The sequence below is a fragment of the Vidua chalybeata genome, chromosome 3 (genome assembly GCF_026979565.1).
Source record: "Vidua chalybeata isolate OUT-0048 chromosome 3, bVidCha1 merged haplotype, whole genome shotgun sequence".
Classification (NCBI taxonomy): domain Eukaryota; kingdom Metazoa; phylum Chordata; class Aves; order Passeriformes; family Viduidae; genus Vidua; species Vidua chalybeata.
Window position 1 is genome coordinate 30,714,957 of NC_071532.1, and position 23,942 is coordinate 30,738,898.

The 23,942-nt window shown below is 36.9% G+C and overlaps 1 protein-coding gene across 1 annotated transcript in view; it reads left to right on the plus strand.

Moving 5' to 3' along the window:
* PRKCE (protein kinase C epsilon) overlaps window positions 1-23,328 on the plus strand; it is a 286,848-nt gene extending 263,520 nt beyond the window's left edge. The window contains exons 14-15 of the mRNA XM_053938670.1: window positions 1,855-2,001; window positions 20,112-23,328. Of these exons, the coding sequence (XP_053794645.1) occupies window positions 1,855-2,001; window positions 20,112-20,258 (294 nt within the window). The 3' untranslated portion in view covers window positions 20,259-23,328. The remainder of the gene's footprint in view (window positions 1-1,854; window positions 2,002-20,111) is intronic.
* Window positions 23,329-23,942: the final 614 nt, after the last annotated feature.

Here is a 23,942-nt window from a genome sequence, read left to right on the forward strand (position 1 = left end):
TAGGAATGCTGATCCTAAAAGGCTTCTTCTTTCAGAAAAGGAGGTTCTGCCTTAGCCATGAAAAGGTTTATGGCTATGGCTGTCAGCTCCATTTCTTCAGCAGAGTGCAGTTAACAGCTGTGTCTGTCCTGACAGTTGCATCAATGTTGATGCTGGTGATAAACAGGGAATAAATGTCAGCTTTTACTTCACAAATAAAAAGAGATTAAATTAATGCAATTAAATGTCTTCTTTAGAAGTTTTTTATTTTTTCTTCATATATGCATATGATATTTTTGTTTAAGTATTCATTCTTAAAATACATTCTCTTTCATCATCCATTTCACAGTTTCATGACGTTCATGAAGTACAGCACTAAACTGTACTGGACTATCTAGTCATATTGTCAGGTCCTGGGCTTCTTAAAAAGTTACATGTCCAGATGCTTTCCCTGTCTCCAGTTTAAAACAAAGATAAAGCATGGCAGATACTAGGATCATATTTTACTTCTTTGATACCTGGATTATATGGTACAAAAAGTGCATCCTGTAGTTTCCATGCTCTGTTTCTGCAATACATGTGGCTGCTGGTTCCTGGCCTGCTTGCTCCAGTCCTGGAGATGAAATAAAGCAGAGGAATGTAGGAATGCATTTTGTGGTTTTTCAAGAGACCTCACCAAAGTACGGTAATCCTTTCAAAACCTTTATTTCTCCTGCTCATAGAAAATATTGTCTGTAGTTTAGATATGACTTGCCCACTTGCAAAAGAACTTGCAGAGCAGTTGAGCTCAAGACCAAAGAGGAGGATCATCTTCAGAACGGTGTGTGTATGACAGAATTGCCTTGCTGATCTATGTTATACCTTTAAAATGACAGCAAGGATATTCTTCTGTGGATGGTTGATCTAGATATCTAAAACCATTCTAAGGGATTAAGTAGCTACTTATCTAATAACTGGAGTACTAAAGCAAGGATATGCGTTACAGTCATTTCTTTTTTCTACTTTTTTTTAACAGAAGTATAGTCTAATGTGATACATAGGTTGAAAAGGCACTGAACAATTATTAGATTTTGTTTACTTTGTACACTTCTTCTAAACTTAAAATGTTATATAATGGCTGAATATGAATTAATAGCAAAGCTATTGAGCTAATTCTATAATGTGTTTGTGTTTACAAGAACAGCATTCATTCCTACTTGAATTGTAAGGATTCTGTGTCCACATAAGTTTGGAAATAAGTAGAGCAATTGCTAATAAAAGAAGGAAAAAATAACAGAGAAAAATCAGGTAAAGTATTGTGAGCTGCCATCAGTTGATATCAATGTCTTACACCACTTGTGCAGCTTTTTCCTGACAGGAATAGTAATGGTTTAAACATAAGAAGTTTATAAATTACCACACTAGAGGAGACCAGTTAGCTCCAGTCGCTGACACTCATCATGTACTAAAAGAAAATGTGCGAGTTATGTCATGAAGGACATGACATAACTTCCCATTCTCAAGGGAAGCTTTCTGCAGGTACTGATCACTCTGTCTCTGGAGGGTTTAAGATCATCTTTCTTTCCTTTAGTATTTTTGGCTAAAGCTCAAAGTAGACATGCTGAAAGAGAATCTAGTCCTTTAGCACACCCAGTCAGATGAAATTAAGAGGCCTCAACAATAAACTGAAAGAGTTTTCTGCAGTAAATTTACAGTTTGGAATCTTATGGTTTGGCTGAAACCTCTAAAATATGGAGGGCCAGAAGAAATAACCTTCTGAAAGAGGACTGTCTCTAAAAAATTTAAGAATTGCAGCATGTAATTGAGTGGCAAATGATTTCCAGGTATCACCATTAATGTTTTAATTTTTCTCTCCTCTCCCTCTCCACCCTGTAGTTCATGACAAAAAATCCCAACAAGCGACTTGGCTGTGTGGCGTCACAAAATGGGGAAGATGCAATTAAGCAGCATCCATTTTTCAAGGAAATTGACTGGGTTCTTCTAGAACAAAGGAAAATCAAGCCACCCTTCAAACCTCGGATTGTAAGTAACAGTTTGTATAACATTCAGAGAAAACTTGGTTTGGGAATCCTACTTGTTGGCTTTTCTGAGAAATGAGATTTCCTGATGCAGTATTTTGAGGGCTGAAATAGTAACATATAAACAGCACTGAGAAGATTTCTTTGTCATTCTTTCTGTCAAAGGTAAGTGTCGGGAGTAAATCTAATGTTCACAGAAAAATGTTCATGTTCATCCTCATAAACCATGGAAAGTTCAAGGCACTGTTTTAATTATATTCTGTGTTCTCAAAGATACCATAGCCAGAAAAGATTATTTCAGTTGATATATACTGTCTATACTTCCTGTGTGAACTCTTTACAGTTCTGTGTTGCTGACAGCCACTGGATTTTGTAGTAAAACACAGACAAGAATTTGTAAGGTATAATATTTTAAATGAAGAAACTTGAAAAAACAGCTTCTTGGGGGAAAGAAACACACATTATGATTATATAAATTTATGTACTAATATTTTTCTGGAAAATAACCAAGTATTTCTACTTTAAAGTAACAAAAGAACAGCCCCATCTTCAGAAAGTATGAAAGCCATGCAAAAATTATTTTAATCAGGTTTTTCTCTGGATGAAAATACTTACAATTAACCAAATGTCACAGAATGCATGCGGTTACTTTTGTGCTTACACACTGCAAGAGGCTAATTTTATGATAAATCCTCTAAGACTGATTTGCATCTTTTGATTTCACACATTCCTAATTACAGTGTTTGATTTGCCTGTGAATATGGTCAAGGTACTTGTTTGTTTCTTTATTTAGATAATTTACAAAGATATTAAAAAACCCAAAAAGCAAAACAAATTAGCAAAATAAAAACCTTAGGTCTCTACTCTGAATCCTGAATTAAATTCAGAGGTGAAGAAATCCCCATTGTTTTTGAAGAATTGCTGTATGTCACATGTAATGTCTTTACTTTGAGTTCAGTGAGATGCATTTCCCCAAGTTCCTTGTGTAGATGGTGAAAGCAGGGCTGACCGTCCAGAGCAGGAGCCTGAGGCAGCTCCTCTGAGTCCACTCTCGAGGAAATCTCTCTCTGTCTCTCTCTAGCTGTGCAGAAAAAGCCCAAAGGGATTGACAGTTGTGAGTGAAAGCCCTTATGAATGCCTTTCTAGGAGTAAGGTACAATGTTGTCACATGAGGAAGGTTTTCTTAATGTATTGGGGAATGGAAGCCTTATAATGCCCCGTGTGCAGGCGGAGCTGCCCTGAGCCAGCCCCACTCCTGGGGGTGCAGCCAGTCCCTTACCCTGCTGCCCAGCTCTGCTCTGGAGGTGTGGCAAGGTTGCAACTGATGTACAAGCCTCGGCGCTGCTGCAGGAAGTGCAAACCCCAAATTAACTCCTTTAGTACCTTTCTGAAGCCTATTTAGTACTGTGGCTGTTTTCCAGTCAGGTTACAGCTCTCAGATAGCTGCACTTGGACAAAGTCTGTGTTCAGCTGAGTTGCATTTGTGTAGATCTTTTCTTGTTTTCACAAAAATTTGGCCTTTCATCTCATCATAATTTTTGTTGCTTTGCTCAATATTTGTCAGAATTTTGGTTTTAAGTCACGATGAGCTATTGCAGAATTATTTTCACTTTATGCCTCCATCTAATTTCCAGTTTCCTTTCATCTAGTCTGTTTATTGGCTGTTTTCCTTTCATGATCAAGATGCACGGTCCCTTTGACAATAGGTATTTTTATGAGGCTTTTATTATTTTTGTAAGTACTCCCACTATGGCAGTCCTTAAAAGTCAGGAGGCATTTCATATATCAGGTGTTTTTATTCTTTGCTGATATAAATGCCTTCTGCCTTCTCAGTGGGATTTCTTTCTCTTTCTGGTAATTATTTCACTGCTATTACATTGTAAAGCCAATCCTATTTCATTAATTTCTGTTCCTTTTCTCTTTTCTGCTTTCTTCAATGGTATTTTAATTGAATCGTTCAGTTTCAGTAGTAATTGCAGATTATTTCAGAGTAGTCTGAAATTTGTATAATTTTAGGACAGCTCTTTGCTCCTTAATAATTGTTACAGTGATTTTATACATCCTTATTTTCACTTCTTCAGGCTACTTCTCTAATGTCGCATTTTCATACTAATTCTTTCTATATTGTATCTACCAACTTTCTTTATTCTATCAGTTTTGATTCCTGCAGTCTAGTAGTTCTGTATGCTTGGATTTTTTTCTGAACTCTTTTTTTTTTTTTTTTTTTTTAATAGTGGTGAATTCAGATAATATGTACTCTATGTTACAGGCATCTCTTATTATTTTCGTTTTCTCAGTCTGCTCTCTCTAATGTATCTTCCCCAGTGACTGGGTCCTATCAGCTTTTACTAATAACTTTGAGCATACTTTATATATTTATGATCCATGTTTATGATCCATCAGCTATTTTGTGCCAAGTGTATAAATTTTACAGTTGTTTGGATTTTATTGTTGTATAGCAATCTTTGAGCAAGGTCATACTAAAAATTTTAATTTGTCCTCTTAAAACTGAATGATGTATTACTTGAAAAGTAAAATGTGATAGAGATCTAGGCTGAAGAAAAAGTTCACGCAAATGAAATATAATTATTAATTATTCAACTTCAGAAATGGCAAAGAAATTTAGGGCAGTAAATTTCAAGTGCTATAAAGGTAGTTTTGTATACTTGCCAAGCTAGACCAGATTGCACTCACTTTGAAAAATTGTGAGAAGAGGGAAGAAGTTGAACACTAATGAAATATGATCTACTTTAAAATCTTCATAGAGAGTTCTTCTCTAAATTCAGTTGTGAGTGTAGCATTGAGATTCATTGATTCAGATTAACAAACACAACTGTTCCATAGCAGTGGAATAACTATGGAAAAAACATAACTAATGCCTGTGTTTGGTATGTTTTATGGTTTTTAACATCTCTTAGTATTAATAAAGGGCTTTTGATTATCTAAAAGTGACTTTAATGTTAAGAGAGGAGTAAAAAAATATTTTAATCTTGTGTTGAGGAGGGCCTAGTTCTGTGAAAAGTTCTATGAAAAGAGAGGCCAGATTATTAGTCAGAAAATAGGCATTCTTGCATGTGATATGTGAGTGTCCATATGTGTTGGGAAAAAAGTATACAATGCATCTATAGTCATTTGTGCATTTAAATTGAGTTTTGCATGCACATACAAGAATGCATATATTTACACAGGTAGTCTTCTATTTTCTGACCAACCAGTAAGATGACTAAGGGGGGAATATTTATGATTATGTCATAAACACTTCCAAAATAAAACAATACATGAAATGTGTTCAAATGAACTCCAGGCAACGTAAAGTGATGACACTAAACCAGTAAAGTCATTAGGGCAAATGATCAAACACTGAGGTCCCATCAGACAATGGAATAATCTGCCAAGGGAGGTCATGGAGGTGTTATTGTGGAAAAAGCCTTGCTTCTGTTCTGCTTCACTCTTCTCAAAACACACAAGTTCCTTGATTATCACAGCTGGCTTGCTTTTCTGTTACCTACCATCCTTTCACTTCCATAATAAATTTTCTGAGGAGCTATATTACATGGTACTGTCAGGCTGTGCTTCTCCATGGTTTGGTTATGTCACTTCAGTGCTGCCAGCCTTAAGTCTGAATTCTTCAACTGAGCTTGGAAAAAAAAACTGCATGGCTATTTATTAGCAACTTTTAAAGGTTTTTGTTGTTCGTTTGTTTTTTTTTTTATCTCTTTCACACAGTGGATGGATGTAATTATGTTCCTTATTATACCAGAAAACACCATTAATCTCTTTCTAGCTTGTACATTATTTGATTATTCTAATGATGCTTTGGAAGCTGAAATTTCTTCCTGTGTCCAGCATTAGAGTGAAAATTACCAAAAGGATTTTGAAAATCTGACTATGTTTTTTTGAAAGCTTGTAAGAGTGCGCTGAACAGGGCACACAAACAGCTGAGGACTCAGCTATTCAGAACTCATACAAATAGCTAAGGTTTAGATTGCTAAACAGTGACAGAAGTGCCACCCTAGGCTGTCCTAGGTAGGGACTGTGGAAGCAGATTTGGTGGTTCTGAAACCTGCTGTGAAGGGTCTTTGCTTCTGCAGTTAATGACATGGAATTGACTATAGAGGGGATAAAATGCACTGGAGCTCAGTCCTTTGATGCATGTTATCTGCCAACTCTTCTTCCCATAAATCTAGGATCATGAGGCTTTTCAGTGGTAAAATTAATTTTACATATGTGTTTGTATATGAATAAATAAATAAATATACTGTGGTTTACTATACTGAGAGTTTGTTCCATGTTGAGCTATTCTAAATGTTAAGCTAGTGTAAAAAAAAAAAAGTCATAGCTCTGGAGCATGTACATTAGAAATCAAGCAAACTTTTGAGCAGCTAGACAGCAGATACTGGTTACATATAAGCTCCAGTGACCTTGCAGTGTCTTTTGAAGATCATTTATACTGTTCTTAAAACCTAATTCGTAGAGCTTCACAGCCTGTCATGAACATTTCTGGATAATATTATTCATCCCTGAATGCAGTTGTGAATATGTAATTGCACATGTAATAAGTACCATTTTCATGCGGACAAATACCTTTTTCTCCAGAGCAACTGTTGTGAGACAGAAAATCCTTTGAGGCATTTTATTCCTCTGTTGTGATTTTTTTTTTTTTGCATGGATTCTTCCTATAATTTCATTGTTTTTGGAATATGAAATTTCCATGATCAGTAGCCATAGGGCCAGGCTATGGTTTGCAACATAATTTATTGCTTAAGAACCACAAAGACCTTGATCACATTCAGTGATTCTCTGCTCCCCATCTTTCTTTGTTTCCATGGCTATATTCCTGGCTTGGTTGAGTTGCTTATTTCCACTTTCAAACTGCATTTGCCATCTTAAAAATTAAAACAATGGTGCAGCAGATCGATTTCTTACCTAAGTTATTGATGTGGTGATAAGTGAGATCCTTCTTGGTGGCATGATGGGATGATTCTGTCTATCCATACCAAATACAAACTATGCATTAAAAACAGTAATTGAAACAGATTACTACTTCAGCTTTAATGTGTATTGATTAATTTTATATTGTTATAGTTGTGCTGTTTCTGACAGCACAGCTGGCCAGCTGAAAGTTTTCCAGAGTAAACCTGTGGCCTGCTGACATGCCAGCAAAATCAGCCAGCAAAAAAAGCCCAGAAACAAGTGCACAAGTGGCAAAAAGGTGTGCAGTATCACAGTCCCTCTTGCCAGGGGTGAAGGAAAATCACTGCCCAAAATTTGTTACTCATTTGGCTGAAGTCAGTGAGCATCAATTTAATAGAATCATAGAATAGTGTGGGTTGGAAAGGACCTTTAAAAGTCATCTAGTCCAATCCCTCTCCAGCAAGCCTAATCAACCATATCAGGTGCTCAGAGCTATGTCCAGGCTGTCCTTGAATGTTTCCAGGAATGGGGCATCTCTCACCAATCTGAGCAACCTGTTCAATGTTTCACTGTTCTCATTGTAAGCAATTTCTTTCTTATATCTAGTTTAAATCTACCCTCTTTCAGTTTAAAACCATTACCCCCTGTCCTATGGCAACAGGCCCTACTAAAATGTTTGCTCTCTTCTTTTTTTAAGCCCTCTTTGAGTATTGAAAGCCCATAATATAGGGTCTCCATGGAGGCTTCTCTTCTCCAGACTTAATAGCCCCAACTCTCTTTGCCCTTCCTCATAGGAGATGTGCTCCAGTCCTCTGAGGGCTTTCTTTTTGATTTTTGTAGAATTAGACCAGCAGAGTAAAATCACTTTCGTGTTTCTTGGTCACAGTGGCTCCATGTGCTGCAAGGAGCTGTGATACAGAGGAAGCTCTTAGGCACTGTGCAGCAAGGACAGTCTCACTATATGCACACTCCTGTCCTTCCAAACTGAATTTTCACTGTCAACCTTTGCAAAAGTGCATGCCAAGAGACAGACTTGCCTCTTTTATCTACCCTGTTGTCAATGTCAGGGTTAGGAAAATTTGAGACATTGCCTAAGATGTCCTCAACATGAAAAAGCTGAAGAACTCTCAGTGAGGGGGTAATACAAAGCCTGGTTAAGCAGATGTTTGCCATATGTATTTCTTTCTAGCAATTAAGCCAAAGTTTCATCACTAATGGCTTTATCAGTGCCTGCGGCAATCCATTCATAGTGTGGCTTTACAGAGATGAAGTTAACAAAATAATCATGTTACAATGATTCACTGTCAATATGCAGCTTTCACAGAACAATGCATTGTTTTAATTTTCTCAATGCACTCATCATTTTTTGGTTTTCCATTCTAAAAGTTCACTTTCCTCAAGAGCATTAGAGAAAAAATGAATGGGATAGTCTATTGCAGAATTGTATCTTGCACTATGGAGCAACAGCTGCTGCTGACCTGTTCATCTAATATGACTTCCTTCATTTTGCAGCCTCTTCAATTTCTATTGTTACATCACTGAGAATATATTCTGAATAATTGTATGTTCCTTCTGAAGTTCTGACTTCTTAGGGTAGAGAGTTGATCTAGCAGCTACAACCAGAGACCCAAAAATTGCAAGATATAGAAGTTCCTCCACAAGATTTTCTAGAAACTCATGATGTGGTCCAGGCTGCATCACCTAATCTTTTCTCACTTCAAGTACCCCTGTGTTGTAATCACAGGCAAAGTTAAGGGCCGGTGAAAAAATACAACTGAGAAATGTCAAGAAAACAAGTGCTAAAGATCAGCCTGCTTTTAAATTGACTGAATGCTTAGGACTTCCCTTGGAAGAGTGTTCTTATGCTATACCAGACCTCAGTGTTAGCAGATTTCCTCTCAGCCTCAAATTACACCTTTCTCAGCTCCAGTAACTCTAAGATAATGATAAACCATTATCGAAGTCCCTCCCCCCTTCGTTATCACTATCTGAGCCACATTGTCTGTATGCAGTTTCCTTTGTGAACCTGAACTCCTTGTTAAGTCTTGACTTAAGGATGCCAGCAATGTGTCCTCTTTCAGTTTTGCACTGCAGCAAAGGTTTGAAATAAAGCCATTCCCAAATATGAAATTCTAGTCGTAGCCAATGATTGTGGGTTACAACTGGAGTCACTGAGCACCGTGAATTTTCTTTTCCCCCTCCCCTGAATGAGTGAAAAACTGGCAAAATTTTGGCAATCCTTTGCCTATGACTGAATGAGAAGCTGGATGCCCACAGTGTTTGGAAGCTGGGTAATAAGTAGCAAATACAAATCAGCACCTCTGGAGAGTCAGCTGGGCTGTTTGCACAGGCAAACAGGCAGACCTGCCCCGTGGGTAGGTGCTGCACTGAATGGCTCCCAAAAAATGCCTTCAACTAGAGAGGTGTGTGTTCAAATTGCTGCAGCAACCATCTGCTTACTGTGAAATACGGCTGGAATCCTTAAAGAGGGACCACATTTCTGGAGAAAACTTTCCAGTATGTTAACCTGAAACATAAGTTCTATAATTGCAGATTCATTTTCATACATGAATGATAACAGGCAAAGTTTTTTTTTACTTTTTAATGAGGGATTTTTAACCTAGTGTTGGGAAGTCATGATGCTGTTTTGGTGGGGGTTCTTTGGCACACCTCTACTTTTTTGTGACAATAGATTGTATAAGCATCCATGAAGAATTATGACTTTGCCTTTACGCTGTGGGGAAGAAATCCTGTAAAATGCAGTATCATTCAGTAGCACCAGAAGGAACATAGGAAATTACAGGCCAAGTAAATTTCTTTTTGTGTAAATGTTCTCTCTTTTCAAGTTTGCTTCAGTGTGAATGTCCCTCTTTAAGGTAAGGCCTTCAATATGGGGAAAATGTCAAGGTAGGTCCACTTTTAGGCCTAATAACCTTGAGGTGTCCCTTCAGTTTCATAATATATTTCCATTCAGTCATCAGTGCATGGCAATGAGCATTTAGCAGATGGGCACGCAAGGGGCTATACTGCATGCCTTTGCATGAAGTGTTACTGCTTAGACACTGGGGAGTGATCTTGAGACCTCAGACCCTCATGTACCATTATTATACATTGAACATGATGTATTTCCCACTTGCTGCAGACATTTCAGGCATAGGAAAACAGTGGGCTTTCTTCTGAGAGTGACACCACGTTGATTAATATTGATATTAAAAGAAAGTTCAGAAATGGGGTAGACTGTCAAAATGGTTAACATGCATCCTTTAAAATAACAAAAGAAAAATGGATGTGGACTTTGAGACAGACTTTTTATTACTGACAGTCATAATGGTGGAACTCCTACACTTTTCCTGCATGCTGCCCCTGTCACAGGGTATCATGAATCAAAATATTGAGTTTCAGATGGTTCTAGAAGTTACACTTTGCTGCTGCTGGGTTTGAGTGTTAGCCAGGTGGCTGCTGATTGAGAAGCATTGGTTGTTTTCAGGCAATGAAGCATCTCAGCTGAGCTTGCTGTAGGCAGCTGTGAACAACAAATAGTACCATAGTTACACCTGCAGCATAGCTCAGACCAATTGGTCCAGTGGCTGGGCAGGACAGAGAAGTCTGGACCACTCCTGCCTCTTCCCTCAACAAAGTAAAAGACATTGGTTTTCAAAGCTTCAACTAGCTTGGCACTTTGTGCAGCCTCTAAGTTTGCTCAAGATGTAAGTACATAGCTTTTGGGGAGCCTATGTACAGCTTAGAGAAATCAGAAGTGAACTGGTATTTTTAAGGGATTTCAGTGTTGGCTTTTTTTGAATGTACAAGGTTTTGTTTTCCTAGAATTTCTCATTCAGTTTGTCTGATTTTGAGGTTTTTAAAATTATCTTCAGCATCAGTGCCTTCAGCAGCTGTTTTTTGGATGTGATTATTATAACATTAGAATTACAGAAGTTTGAAAGCTACTTCCCAGCACTGCAGGTTCCCAAATATTTATAAGTTAAACAACTTTTATTATGCTTCTTTTGATTCTGTACTGGGGATCCATAAGTATTTGTTTGATTTTGTTAAGTCCTGGTTTTATAGCACTAAAATATTTTCATCCTGGATAATTAAGTCCATATAACCAACTCTTAAGTGTACATTGTTGAGTGGTGCCCTTTGGAATAGAGTGATAAGCAACTAGAGTGTACCTGCTTTCTTTTTGGGCTTCCCCAGAAAAACACAAATTCTGTTGCAATTTCTGACTGCTTTAATCTCCAGTGCCATTTTCATGAAGTTATCTAAACCATTAAGTGAAATAATCTTATTCTTTTCACTCGCATTCTTATGTACATTCTCAAGAATTCACACAGAAATATTTTATTTTTATATTAATGTAGATAATATATAATATTTCTGGGTTGGACGTGTTTCTGAAGTCGGTAAAAGCCAGTGGTGATTAAGAAGCAGTAGCATCTGGCTCTTTATCAGAAGGTGGAATTTATAAAAAAAAAGTCAAGACCCATTGAAGGCTGGCTTTTTCTGATTAGTCCCATCCCAGCTGGAGCCCAGTAAACATTGAGTATAAAAAGAGCTTTGGCTTTCGGTTTATTTCTCGTGCAGAACTTTCTGTGCTAGCAGTACGCCATGCAAATGCAAGAATTAGGTCTTACTAGGGTGTTCACCCAAAATGGGTAGAACAAATTTTGTCAGTGTGTGTATTCACAGCTCAGCATACTAGTGCAAAACTTAATTCCTTTGACATATGCACTGCTAGGCAGAGGGAGGACTGAAGCAACTGATGTGTAGCTACTTATCTACAGTAGTAGGACGGGGAAGGCACTAGGAACCCTAGCACTTCATCAGCTGCTGCTTTCCTCTTGTTATGCTGCTGTGTTGGTACAAGGGATTTTGTTGCTGTGGAGGCACAGACCTTGTACTGGTCCTCTGAACAGCATGCTCCAGAAGTCACATGCTTAAATCCTGCGGGATGAGAGGAGCACTCAGCTAAACACTTGCAAAAAACCTTAAGCACAGATCGTGTTCCTTGCATGCCATATTCACATTTGTGAAGGACCTACAGAACAGCAGTTCTCCTAGCTTAATTCTGGACTACGGAAGAGAAGGATTTGAAGACCATGACTGCCCATGACTCTTTGGAAGACTGTGATTATATTTGACAAGAGCAAGAAGAAAGAGTGATTGAATTTTTGCTGTCATGTCTGCATTAGCAGCTCTAATTCCCAGCAAGATGGGGTTCCCACTGTGCAAAAAGCCACATAAGTGAAAGACAGTCAGGAGATTATAGACAATGATAGACACATCACAGCCCACCTATAGGAGAACAAAAATAGGAAGAAAAATAGATGAATGATGAAGAGAAAATTACTCAAGCTCAAAGCAAATCAGTAGCAAAACGAAGAATTAAAGTCATGTCACTACAAACTCTGCTATGTCATGCTGTGCTCTATGAATAAAACTGTGTTCCAAAAAAGGCAGTTACAGGGTCTGGAAGAAAGGTGGAAAGAAGACGTATTGAGATGCAGAAGTAATAGGCATTCATGCATAGCCCTGCGATGCCTTTTATTTAGCGTATGATCAGTATGTGTATTAGTTAAAAAAAAAAAAAAAGAAAAAAAAAGAAAAGGCAGCATCCTCACCTGCTTTCTTAAGTTACATATGTCTTTATTTTGCTCTGTCTATGTAGAGGCTTAAAAATAATCATTATACTTAAAAATATAATCTCTAACAATTCCATGGTCTTAGCAATGAACTGTCATTGTGTAGCTTTCTCCTTTTGTCTTAGGTAAAACCTGTTATACCATTTTGCTGTATGAAAGCCTGTCATATGCATCATCCATGTCAAACTAATTAGCTAGAGTATCAAAGAGCATAAATTTCCAGAAATGTAGGTATTCTTGCCAAAAGCTGCGTAGCATTTCTACTCTATGGCCTGTAATGCAAACTATTTTAATGTGTAACTGAGTCTTGGAATATTTTGCTCCCACTATAGGTGTTGTCACACCTTTCAAGCTGTGATTTTTTTTTTTGCATCCAGCCTCACAATGTACATGTCAATGCTCATTGGTAGAGGAGGGCTCAGAATCACAAGATACTACTATATAATTTCATGTCATCATTAGGAAGGCTTCCATAATGCGGTACTTTTCTGTAAAGAAATGTGTAGGTGACTGTAAGCAAAATAAAATGCTGGAAAGTCAGTATTTATTCAGGATACATAGAGTGTCTTGAAATATTTCATTACATCATTCATCGATTTACTAACATCGCAGTCTCCTTAATTTATTCCTTGTCTTTGTGATTGCTTAAAGAATGGAAAGTAAAGTGAATCTATTGATCTTTTTTAGGACATATCTGGTCAAACACCTCAGTGCACAGTTAATTTATATTTGGATAACTTTTTCAGTGGTTTTGCAGATGTCTCCTGGAAGCCACTGAAATTCTGGGAATACGTGCCCTAGCCTTACCAACCTGCCTCACTTTTTCCTCCGCTTTGCAAGTCAGCTCCATTGTCTGGATAGTCCTTTGTGCCAAAGTGCTAGGGATCAGGAAGGTCAAAAGGCTTCTACAGGTGTATTTGAGGACTCACCAGCAGGTGGTTCAGCACATTGTCACAGATGCATCAGCCCTGATTCCTGTCACTCTGCTATGACAGTGGTAAAAATGCAGTTTCAGGAGAACACAACTGAAAATGGGCTGATCTTGGATATGTCCCAGGATGTGAGATGGGAGATGACATGGCTGATTATGGCCTTAGAGCAGCTGAGGATATCAATGGAAGCTTGCCACTATAATGTGAATTAGAGAGACACACATATAAAATCTGCCCTCCAGAGTAGATTGTAAGGTTTGCAATAGAAATCACATTGTGCGGGTGAAGGGTAATTTCATATGGTAGTTCCATTACTTTCTCTTCTTGTCTTTCCTCCCCTTCCCAAGAAGAAATATAAAATTGTTTCTCATGAGGTTACTTCTCTCAAAGAAGCCTACCTTAAGGGGAAGATGTAGTTTAGGATTTCAGAAGTTGGCACTCTCCCTACATTTTTTTCCCTTCAAAAAATGCATGTATTCTACCATAGCATGGCTAATGTGCAATAGCTCTGTGACACAATTGACTCCTAATTGAAGCAAGCCCTGAGAAGAGGAACACGATGGATTTTGAGAGCAAAGGACTAACCAGGGATGGAAAGCTGGTGCTGAGCTCCTCTAAAGCTCCTGTGGAATCTATCTCCATCCAAGTTCTGTGCAGAAATAACTGTTGTGGTATAGCAATCAGGCTATGAACAAAGGTTTGCTATACACATAGCATTTTACTGTGTGTAACTTTAGTGCTGGGTACTCAGGGTGATGAGTATACCCAAGTAGGGCCATAGAGGACAACAGGTTCACAGGGACTGCTGAGAAAGGTTTATTGCTCAGACCATGAACACAAGCTGGTTGTCAGGGAACCTGCAGAACTTTGATTTTATTTGCCTTTTTGTTTTGTGGTGGTGGTTTTGGGAGGCTCTGGTTTTGAGGAAGTCTGTGTAAAAGTGAAATACAAAGGCTGACATTCTGACCATGGAGTCATTAAATGTTTATGCCCCTAATCATTTGGGTTATTCCTCCTTTCTAGTTGACCCATTTCACACTCCTAAGAAAGGGATTACCACTTCAATATAAATGTTGTTTCAGTTTAGTGTATCACAAATGACCCCTTTTAAAATCCATCATTTTGTGAATTTGCTTGGTGTTTATTAAATATCTGTGTACTTCCATAACAGATTAAAGTGTGGACTGTATAGGTTGACATGCTTTTCAAATACTGTTTCATTATCCATTAACATCTTTATTGGGGGGGGGGGGGGGGGGCTTTCCCACTACTTTCACTTAATGTAGTGTCCTTTACCTCTAATGAAAGCATTGTCTAGGAGAATGAAATCTCACCCTCTGCTTGGAAGTAATGAATGTTATTTACTTTAAAAAGCTACTTGGATTCAAAAGCCTTCTTATCATCATAAACTTCAGTTGAATATATTACAGCTCATGGCAAGTGTGTTGTCACTCTTCCATGTGCTAATAGAGCAATTAACATGCTGAGAATATTTATTGACTTATAAAGTTATTTTGGTAACATGTATTTCCTACCTTCTGAAATCAGACAAGCTAGGAAATACTTCTAACGCTGATACAGATTCTCAGGACGTGCAAATACTGTGAAGGGGCATCCTGAAGATAAACTGAAAGACAGGCCTGAAGTGTTGTGCTTCTTAGCCCATTTCCTTTAAAATATTCATACTAAATTTATTTATAAATAGCATAAGTTATGCACAAAAGAAAGTGGTCATTATAGTTGGTCTCAAATATTTAGAAACTACTACATCTCTACAGAAAGAGATCCAATCAGTGGTGCAAAGTGATCTCTGCCTGTGCTGTGGTTTTTGTTATCATAATAAGGAGAGGTGAGTGAGAGGATGGTGACGTGTGAGGTTAGCCACATACCCTTGTGCTTCAAATCAGCTGGTTTGATGTCTGAGTTTCCCTTTGTCCTGATAAATATAATCTAAAAATCTTACCAGCTATGAGGTAAATACAAAATGTTTGAGCTTTTATGATCCTGATCGAAGAATTTCTTCTTGATGATACTGTGTCAAACATGGGAATCACTTATTACTCACTGAAGCAAAATTCTGGATAAAATTAAGTGATACCAATACATATGAGAAAGTGTGACTCTTGCTGCATGTCCCCCTGGAGCTGCACACCAAAAGCTGCAGCAGCCTCCTATAGTTATATTTAAACAGCATATTGTGAATTTGTAGGACAATCAGACTAAAACACAAAACCCAGTCTTTTGTGGCAGTGTTCTTTCCTAGCCACCACCTCCATCTGTTTTTTACCTTCTCTGAGTAGCCTTTGAAGCTGCTGGACAATGCTAGCACAATTATGGGAGCTGTTGAGCTTTCAGTGGACTTGAAAGGGTTTCAGTGATTTTCTGCAAATTAAATAAAAATAAGTAACAGACTAAAGAGAGAGACTTTTTAATGTCTCCAAACTGGGGAATTAATTTAATCTTTATTACACAGAAGAGAGTCTACTGAGCCTCTTGGCCTCATGACACATCTGATGAGTTGTCCAAGTTTTGCTGAATTCCCTGGTTTGGAGCACCCTCTGTCAGGTGCCTTCTTGCAAGGATTTCTGTGGCTTTTCAGTACCAAAGGCTCCCATCATTCACATTTGCTTCATGTAATTAATGGAAGGAATGGCAAGTTTTAACTTTCTGAATGTATTCTCAGTGATAAGAACATCATCTTAAATTTATTTTTTCACTGTCGAAATTCATATAAAGTCATTCAATAATCACTGACAGTCAAGGTTGGTAATCTTCAAGATTGAAATGCTTAATAAGCAGACTTTAGCAGGGTTTTCTTAAGCTTGAGTTTGTAACTGCAGGTAGAAATTGAATGTTGTATTGAAATGGCAGTGAAAACAAAAAAGAATTCAGAAAACCACAGTTTAATGTGTGCTTATTAACAGCATCTTTTAATAAATATGTGAAGAAATCTGAGAATAAAAAAAAGCATTTTGACTCAAAAAACCCATTAGCTCTTTGTCAAAAATTGTACAGGCCAACTACAAAAGCTGATTAAATGGTGTTTTATCAAGAGATAGCCTTTTATAGTTTCTGATATCTTTATCTTGTTGAATAGAATAAAACATTATTTTGACTTAAAAATTGTCATCCTTGATGGCTGGTAGCCATATGGGTTTAGTAAATATTCAAGTTTTACATCTAATCAGATCGTGTCTCCTAAGTCACACAGTCACTGCTCAGTGACCTCTGAAGGTCACCATTAACACTGCTGGGAAAAACAAAAGTTCGAGTGGCCGGCACGTGTCCTGCACGAGAGGTGGTCGCTATTCCTTCTCAGTACCAGAGATTTTCTGCTGGTGGAGCAGCCATCATTCTGACGAGATTTAGAGTTGGAATTATGTCATTTTTGGTCATTGCCAGTGCAGTGTGAAGTTGGGCACCTACTGCTGGGAGCTTTTGGGTGGCTGCTGTGCTCCTGCTCTCGTGTAGCTAAATACAAGATGCTTGCGTAGTCTAGAGAGAAAAAAAAAGGAGCATGTGAAACCTAATGGAATTTCTGTGTATTTAGCAGGACAGCTGTAGTTCTGGATGTTCTTCTTTCCTAGTAGTGTAGTTTCCTCAGTCATCTGAAATTGAAGAGTCTAACCTGGAAAAAAGTTGGAAAAGTTTAAAATAATGTGTCCCAGAGTCTTAGGAGCTGCAGGCTAAATAAACAGAATCCCACCCATCTAATTACTGCATTTTAAATTATGCATTTAGCAGCCAATCTAAACATTTTTTCTTTTATCTTCATTATTTTTTAATGTTCAAAGTCAGATAATAGCTGCACTCTGTTTCTTTCATATATTCTCCTTACCTTGCAGATCTTCCTTCTTTTCTGTTTCTCTGCTAGGAGAGAGGCACAGCCCTTCATACCTTCATCCTGAGCCCTCATGATGCAACTGTGGGATGGTTCATGCTCTTGGCCTACAGAGTATTCACAGTGCAAGTACATTAAAATAGCAGTAGTAGCAGAAATGTGACCAGACCTGTTTTGTCTTAGCAAATGGAGCCTTGCAAAATAGTCATAGCTTCAGGAAGAAAGTGCCTAAGTTGCTAAGGAGGGCTTCTCAAATAAATCTTTCAGTTGAAAAGAAGCACTTGTTATGAGTGCTGCCTTGGCTTAATCCACTCACTTTTGTTCCCTGTGATTTGTTTAATCTCACTTAATCAGTTGGTTAATTAGAGACCTGTTAGCGTATCCTTGCAATCGTAGATTGCTCCTTTCTTGTCCTGTTAATAAATTGGATGATTTATACCTATACTGCCAAAACTACATGGAATTGTGTATAAATCAGAGAAAGTAAAACCTTCTCTTTCCTTCTTTGGTCTTGAAGTCATATTTTAAGACACAATAGGCTTTTAAATCTAAGCAAATACCTTTGCTTGTTGTTTCAGAAGTGTTTGGGATTCCCTACTGGCAGCACAATTCTTTTTAATCAATAGCATTTATATACACCAATGTTGGGACCCTTTTTTATATGTACTCTTCTGTGCTCCTTTTTGTCCAACACCTTCACAAGTCTTAGTGATTTCTGGAATAAGTAGCTATGGGGAATTAATTGCCCCTGACAGCTTTGAGGAATTTGTCATTTTACTCTTTTAACTTAAGCAAGGAAATAATACTTTTCACAAATATGTTCAATATGAAAACCTGAAAATAATATATATTCTATTTGTTTTCAGCTACTTGAGAGTTTATTTGTCCTTGATAGATAGTAAACGTGTGAGGGTAGTCACATTTCTTTTGCATATAACTACAGTTCCGAATTTGAATTCTACTTTCTGCAAATACTCACTTACTTTCTTCTGCTTTAGTGAGTATTCCTGTGGCAAATTAATTGTGTGAGTGTGTGAAAATACTATGGTAGGACATAGAGAACAAGAGGAATGTAGACACAGTTGCAATGTAATGCTTTTAAAAATTAAGATGGAATTTCATTCTTATTTTGCAGGTTTTGCCAAATTACTTCAAAAAAACCCTCATAAAGTCCAAAGCCATGTCCCTCATACCTCTTATAGAATTCGGAGTTACATGAGTCACATACATTTCATGTCTGGTCTTTATGTACAAAGTAAATATTTCAAATGTAAACAATATAAATAAATATATATATATATGTTTGTTAAGTCCATATCCCTTTCCTTTTAATGGAATTCTACAGGTAGAGATTGTGGATTTTTGTTTATCTGCATTTAGAAAGTACTTGGTTTACAAGTGACAGTCTCTTGCATTTACACAGACCTTTCTTTCCCTATATCTGTAAAGTTCTTACAAGCAGTGTAGGTGAAGGTTGCTGTGACTATTTTACAACTGGGAGAAATAAAAGTGTTATTGTCTTAGTAGAGCTGATGAATAAAATACATTATATATATATATATGTTATAGAAAAGTTTACCTACATTGAAAGGTGGTATATATCCCATTTTGAATAGATTAATATATTTTGATGTATGACTTTTTCATTTTATCGTTTTACTTTGCAAGTCAAATAGCTATTCTATTTCCAGTATCATTTAATCTCAGACATGGGCAGGAGGAACACAAACCTCATTTTCAATGTGTCAGTGTGCCTCCATTAAGGATCACCCAGGTAATTACTAGTTTCCATGACACAAAGAGAAAAGAGACAGCATAAAGAAAAAGGTTTGTTCCAGTTCCCTGAACCTGTACATGCCTGAAATGTGCTGCCAACATGGAAAATGTGAACACTGCAGGTTCAAAGGAATGACCATGGAGAACATTTTCTGCTGTAGCCTAGAGTAGTTTTTTTTTTTTCAAGTAAGTGGTCACAGATAGTCACTGTCATGAGTGTCATGAGGACAGCAAATCAGCCTCCCCAAGACTGTCTCTCTTAATTCCTCTTGTCCTAGAACATGCACAGCTGCCCTTTGTTGGCCCACTTTGCTGAAGGAGTGAGTGGCTTTAGACTTGGGTGGGAAAATCCTGATGCCATTGAAATAAAGAAGAGTTCTGAGGTGGATTTCTCTGGAGACAGGATTTCACATTTTGCATGGTGTTCTCAATTACATATGGCAGCATTAGGAAATCCAACATTGAACTCAAGGATTCTGGATTGAGAGCTGTTGGAAGCTTTACCTCAGATTTTTAAGCATGAGTGTAGCCTATATGACTTGTAGTAATATAAAGAAATGGTTAACTTAGATTTGAAACACTGGGCTGTGTTTGGGGAAAATCAATTAAATCAGTTCACTCTGTGACTCTAAAATGAGATATGATTATGTTCAAACCCAAGAGGAAATAGCCATACCACCTACTACGCCAAAGCCTTTTTAAAACTAGTCCTAATCTCAGCTTTCTGCTTTATCATCATACTGCTTTTCCTTCACCTGTCAGAGACCATGAGTCTCTGGGACCTCATTTATAGTACTGCTTCTGTGGCCTCTCCTAAACTCATTTATACTTCTTGCTCCTGTAGCTTCTCTCATATGTCTGTTATTATTTGTGTGAAGTAGCTCCTCTTTTATTTCAGTCATTCCAGAAAATTCAGCCTTTTGGGGTGGGGTTGGAGAGGAGGGAGAATATCTTTTATTTTATTGTGCTGTTTTACCATTCACCTTATTTATATTTTTCTTCTCAGAAAACCAAAAGGGATGTAAATAACTTTGATCAAGACTTTACACGAGAAGAACCAGTATTAACACTAGTGGATGAGACAATTATAAAACAAATCAATCAAGAAGAATTTAAAGGGTTCTCTTATTTTGGAGAAGAGCTACTGCCATAGCAACGTTAGGCTGACGCATGAATGATGCTACAAGAAGTGATTCTGAAGAGATCATCAAATTACTGAGACTCAGTAGATCAAGAGCTACTTCTTTTACCCTGAGCCCATATCCCAAGTTAAAATATATATTTATTGTTTTTTTCCTTTAATCTTCTGACCTGAAAGCACTCTTAATTTCTGTCTCACAAAGCAATGCAAAATAATTTTGTATCAGAAATTGTGGATGTAACACACTGCCATATATTTGCAACTTTTCTTTTATTCCTAAGAATAGGAAATCCCAGAGGACAAAATTGCATCTTTCCATAGGAAATGAAGCTATGCTATTGAAAGCAATTTAGCAGACCACGTTCTGTAATCATTATATATAATTAAGCTAAGAAGGTGAGAACTGTTTCTTCTGCAGTGGTGGTTATGGTGAGATCTGTACTCAGATGTTCTTTGGAAAGCAAAGTCTGCCTTCATGGAGGTATAATCCTCAATTATTAATTTTTTGTGGAGAGGTACAAACTATGAAATTGTCCAGAAAAAGAAGCACATCAATTAAGGCTTTCAGTGAACTTCCTCATACAACATACAGGAAGCTCTTAGGAATAAGAGACAAAAAGATAACTGAAATTTTACTTAAAGCAAGAAACAGATGCAACATGGATAGATTTTAAAGGGCTAAAGAATAAAAAGCCTACAGTAATTTAACTCAGCTATATATAGCCATTTTACTGTTTTTCAGACAATTGGGTGTACTATCCATGTTACCAAATTTAATGTCCTTTTAAATGAACCATTAATGTGACGGCAAGCTTGCAAATGTTTACAGTTAATTTTACATTAAAAATTAATTATAAACATTATAAATTTGCCTTTTCCATAGTAGCTAAGTTGGTAAATAATTTCTTATTTATATTTATTTTCTCAGCAGTGTGTTACTTTTGCACACTTTTACAAAACCATAATACTACTGTGTTTGTTGGGTTTTATGCTTAAAATCTGAAGAGAAATCTGCTTTTAGAAGACACAAACTAAGGCTACACATGCATTATGTGGAGATGTGTTAAAAAACTGAAGATCAAACATTCACAAACTGACATTATTGAAAGCTGTAAATTGATTTTTTTTTTGTGTATGATTTGAAATGGTAACTCATGTGGACAATATTACTAATGTGAAGTTACCTCCTGTAGATATGCAAACAGTGTTATGTACTTATATTTCCAGGAGTACCCTGTGATTTGGTTTTGGTTTTAATCTTTTTTTTTTCTTTTTTTTTTTTTTTTTTTGTGTACATGTATCGCTGAGGTCATTTTATTATATATTTTACTGGACTGAGTGAGCGGTCATTGGAATCCATTTTAATTGTTGCACATGGATTTCCAGCTGCACAAAAATATATATACTTGTGATTGGCAAAGTGGCACTAAAGCTTTTTTGCCTTTTGTACAGGTGAGATTTTGTATATAGTGTTTGCTGCAAGGCCTGTGGAATTCATTGAATATAGAGGTATCAACTGCTGCATGTTCAGGCATACTATTAAAATGTTAGTCTATGAAAGAATAATTATAATAATGTCCATGTGCAATACTCTTGTATGTGTATTGGTTCAAGTTACTGTCAGAAAGATGAGGTTTTTGTTATAAAAGACGTAGACATATATTAAGCTATACTAAATCTCTTGTATAGTTCTCTTCAACTCTATTATGACACGATAGAGCTCAGAAAGAGAAAGGAATGTTACAAGTCGTGGTGGACAAAGTGTGAATCATTGGCTTTAAGAGATAATCTCAGTCTCAAACAGATGAGTTAGTTTGTGTCAGTTTTGCGTCTGGCTGCTCATAGCCTGTTACTGATGACACCATTCAGTTCCATTTTGTTTTGTTTTTAAAACTCAGGTGTAATTATTATATATATTCTTATGATTATTTCAAAATATTAAATATTATGATATATCAATTAATGTGTTGTCTGGCCTACAAGTGTAATAAGGATCAAGCCTTTAGTTTAATTTAATTTATCTTCAGTAATCTTTTGTACTGGGAAAAGACTAGCTTCTGGAGCTGAGTACCAGCACAGAAACATCTTAATGACTGCATCATCTCAATGTTTAAATCTCTTTCTCTCTTAGAAATATATTGTAGAGCTGCCCATCAATTTGTGTCTCGCCACTGGCTCTGTTTATTTCTCATCACAGTTAGCTTTTGACATCCAGGCAAGAACTGATCACAATGCTAAGGCATTCTTTTCCATGGGTGAGTGGACTGCTAGGAAGGCAAGTTATGGGATTGTGCATTACTGTTTGTCCAACAAGGGGCCTTTACACAGAACTTTGAGCATTTATTCTGAAGGAATAAAAGCATCCCATAAAGCTGTTGTGCACAAGCTATGTAGTCTGTATTTCCCTTTCTAACATGAAGATGATTAGCAAATGTTCATATGTCAAGGGGCCTCAGCGCCTGCAGTGTTGGGTAGGATGCTAAGAGAAAAGTGAAGGAGATAGAAACTATTGCATGGGCAGATATTTCTTTTGTATAAATAGTTAGATCCTCTGCCTTGGGTTTACATCAGAAGGTCTGTCTGTTACCTTGAACATTTTTTAAAGATAACTCTTAAAAAAGGACATTCTGTTACATTTCTGCCTATTCTGTAGAATCTTTTCTGTTCCTTCTTTGTAAAATGAGTGCAAAATGCCAAAATTATCATTCATAATAATAATTATAAAGAATACATTGTTTCTTGATTTTCCTCCCAAACAGACTTTAGAAATGGAAATACATTTTTCTCCAAAGGGTGAAAAATAATTCTCTCCAAACAGGCTTAAAAATTACCTCTTTTTAAATTATATGCAGAATAGTTCTGGCTAAATATAAAATGTATTCAGTTATGGGGGTAGGGTTTTTTTTTATTGTGAGGATTTATTTGTACAGAATTTTTTTCTTATGGATGTAATTTGAATCTCTTGCCACTCATTAGTGTTATTTCATCGTAAACATTATTACTGTGCCAAATGTACTGTATTCAAAAGGATGTGAATGTGTATTGTTTTGGAACCTAATAAATACAATGATGTTAAATCTTATTTTTTTCCCCAAAGTTTTCCTGAGTATTTTCTAATGAGGAAGAAAGAAAGATGAAGGATGAGAATTTTTCCTGTTATGTGTTGTACAAAATTTCGTGAGCTTGTCTTTTAGGAGAGGACATTTTGCAAAGGAAGGATTTGCTAACAAGAGCCTCAGCTCCAAGAAAATCACAGGTAACAGTGTGTGATCACTATTTTTCTTGGGCAATACAACATTTACTTCAAAAACACCATGCAGGTGAGTTTGCGTATTTTTTCTGCTTACTGGCTACATCATGTTCACTGAGTTCTGACTGATCCCAGCATTCTGCTTAGCTCTGTTGTTAAAACTCATTTCAGTAGGGCACTTGGAGTACAAACACATTGCACTGCATTAGTCTCGCATTGTATTGAATAGAGGGATTAATAGTATGCATTAATTTAGTTAAGGGTCATAGAGCTTATTAAATTATTTAATTAACTTAATATGTCAATATTACATTGACTGAAATATTTTATTATTTCATCATATTTCAGTTTGCACCTTAAGTATTTTCCAGTTCCATGGTCTGAAATTCTTAACTTCACTAGATCACCTATCAGCATACTCTGGCAGTAAATCCAGTTAACAATCT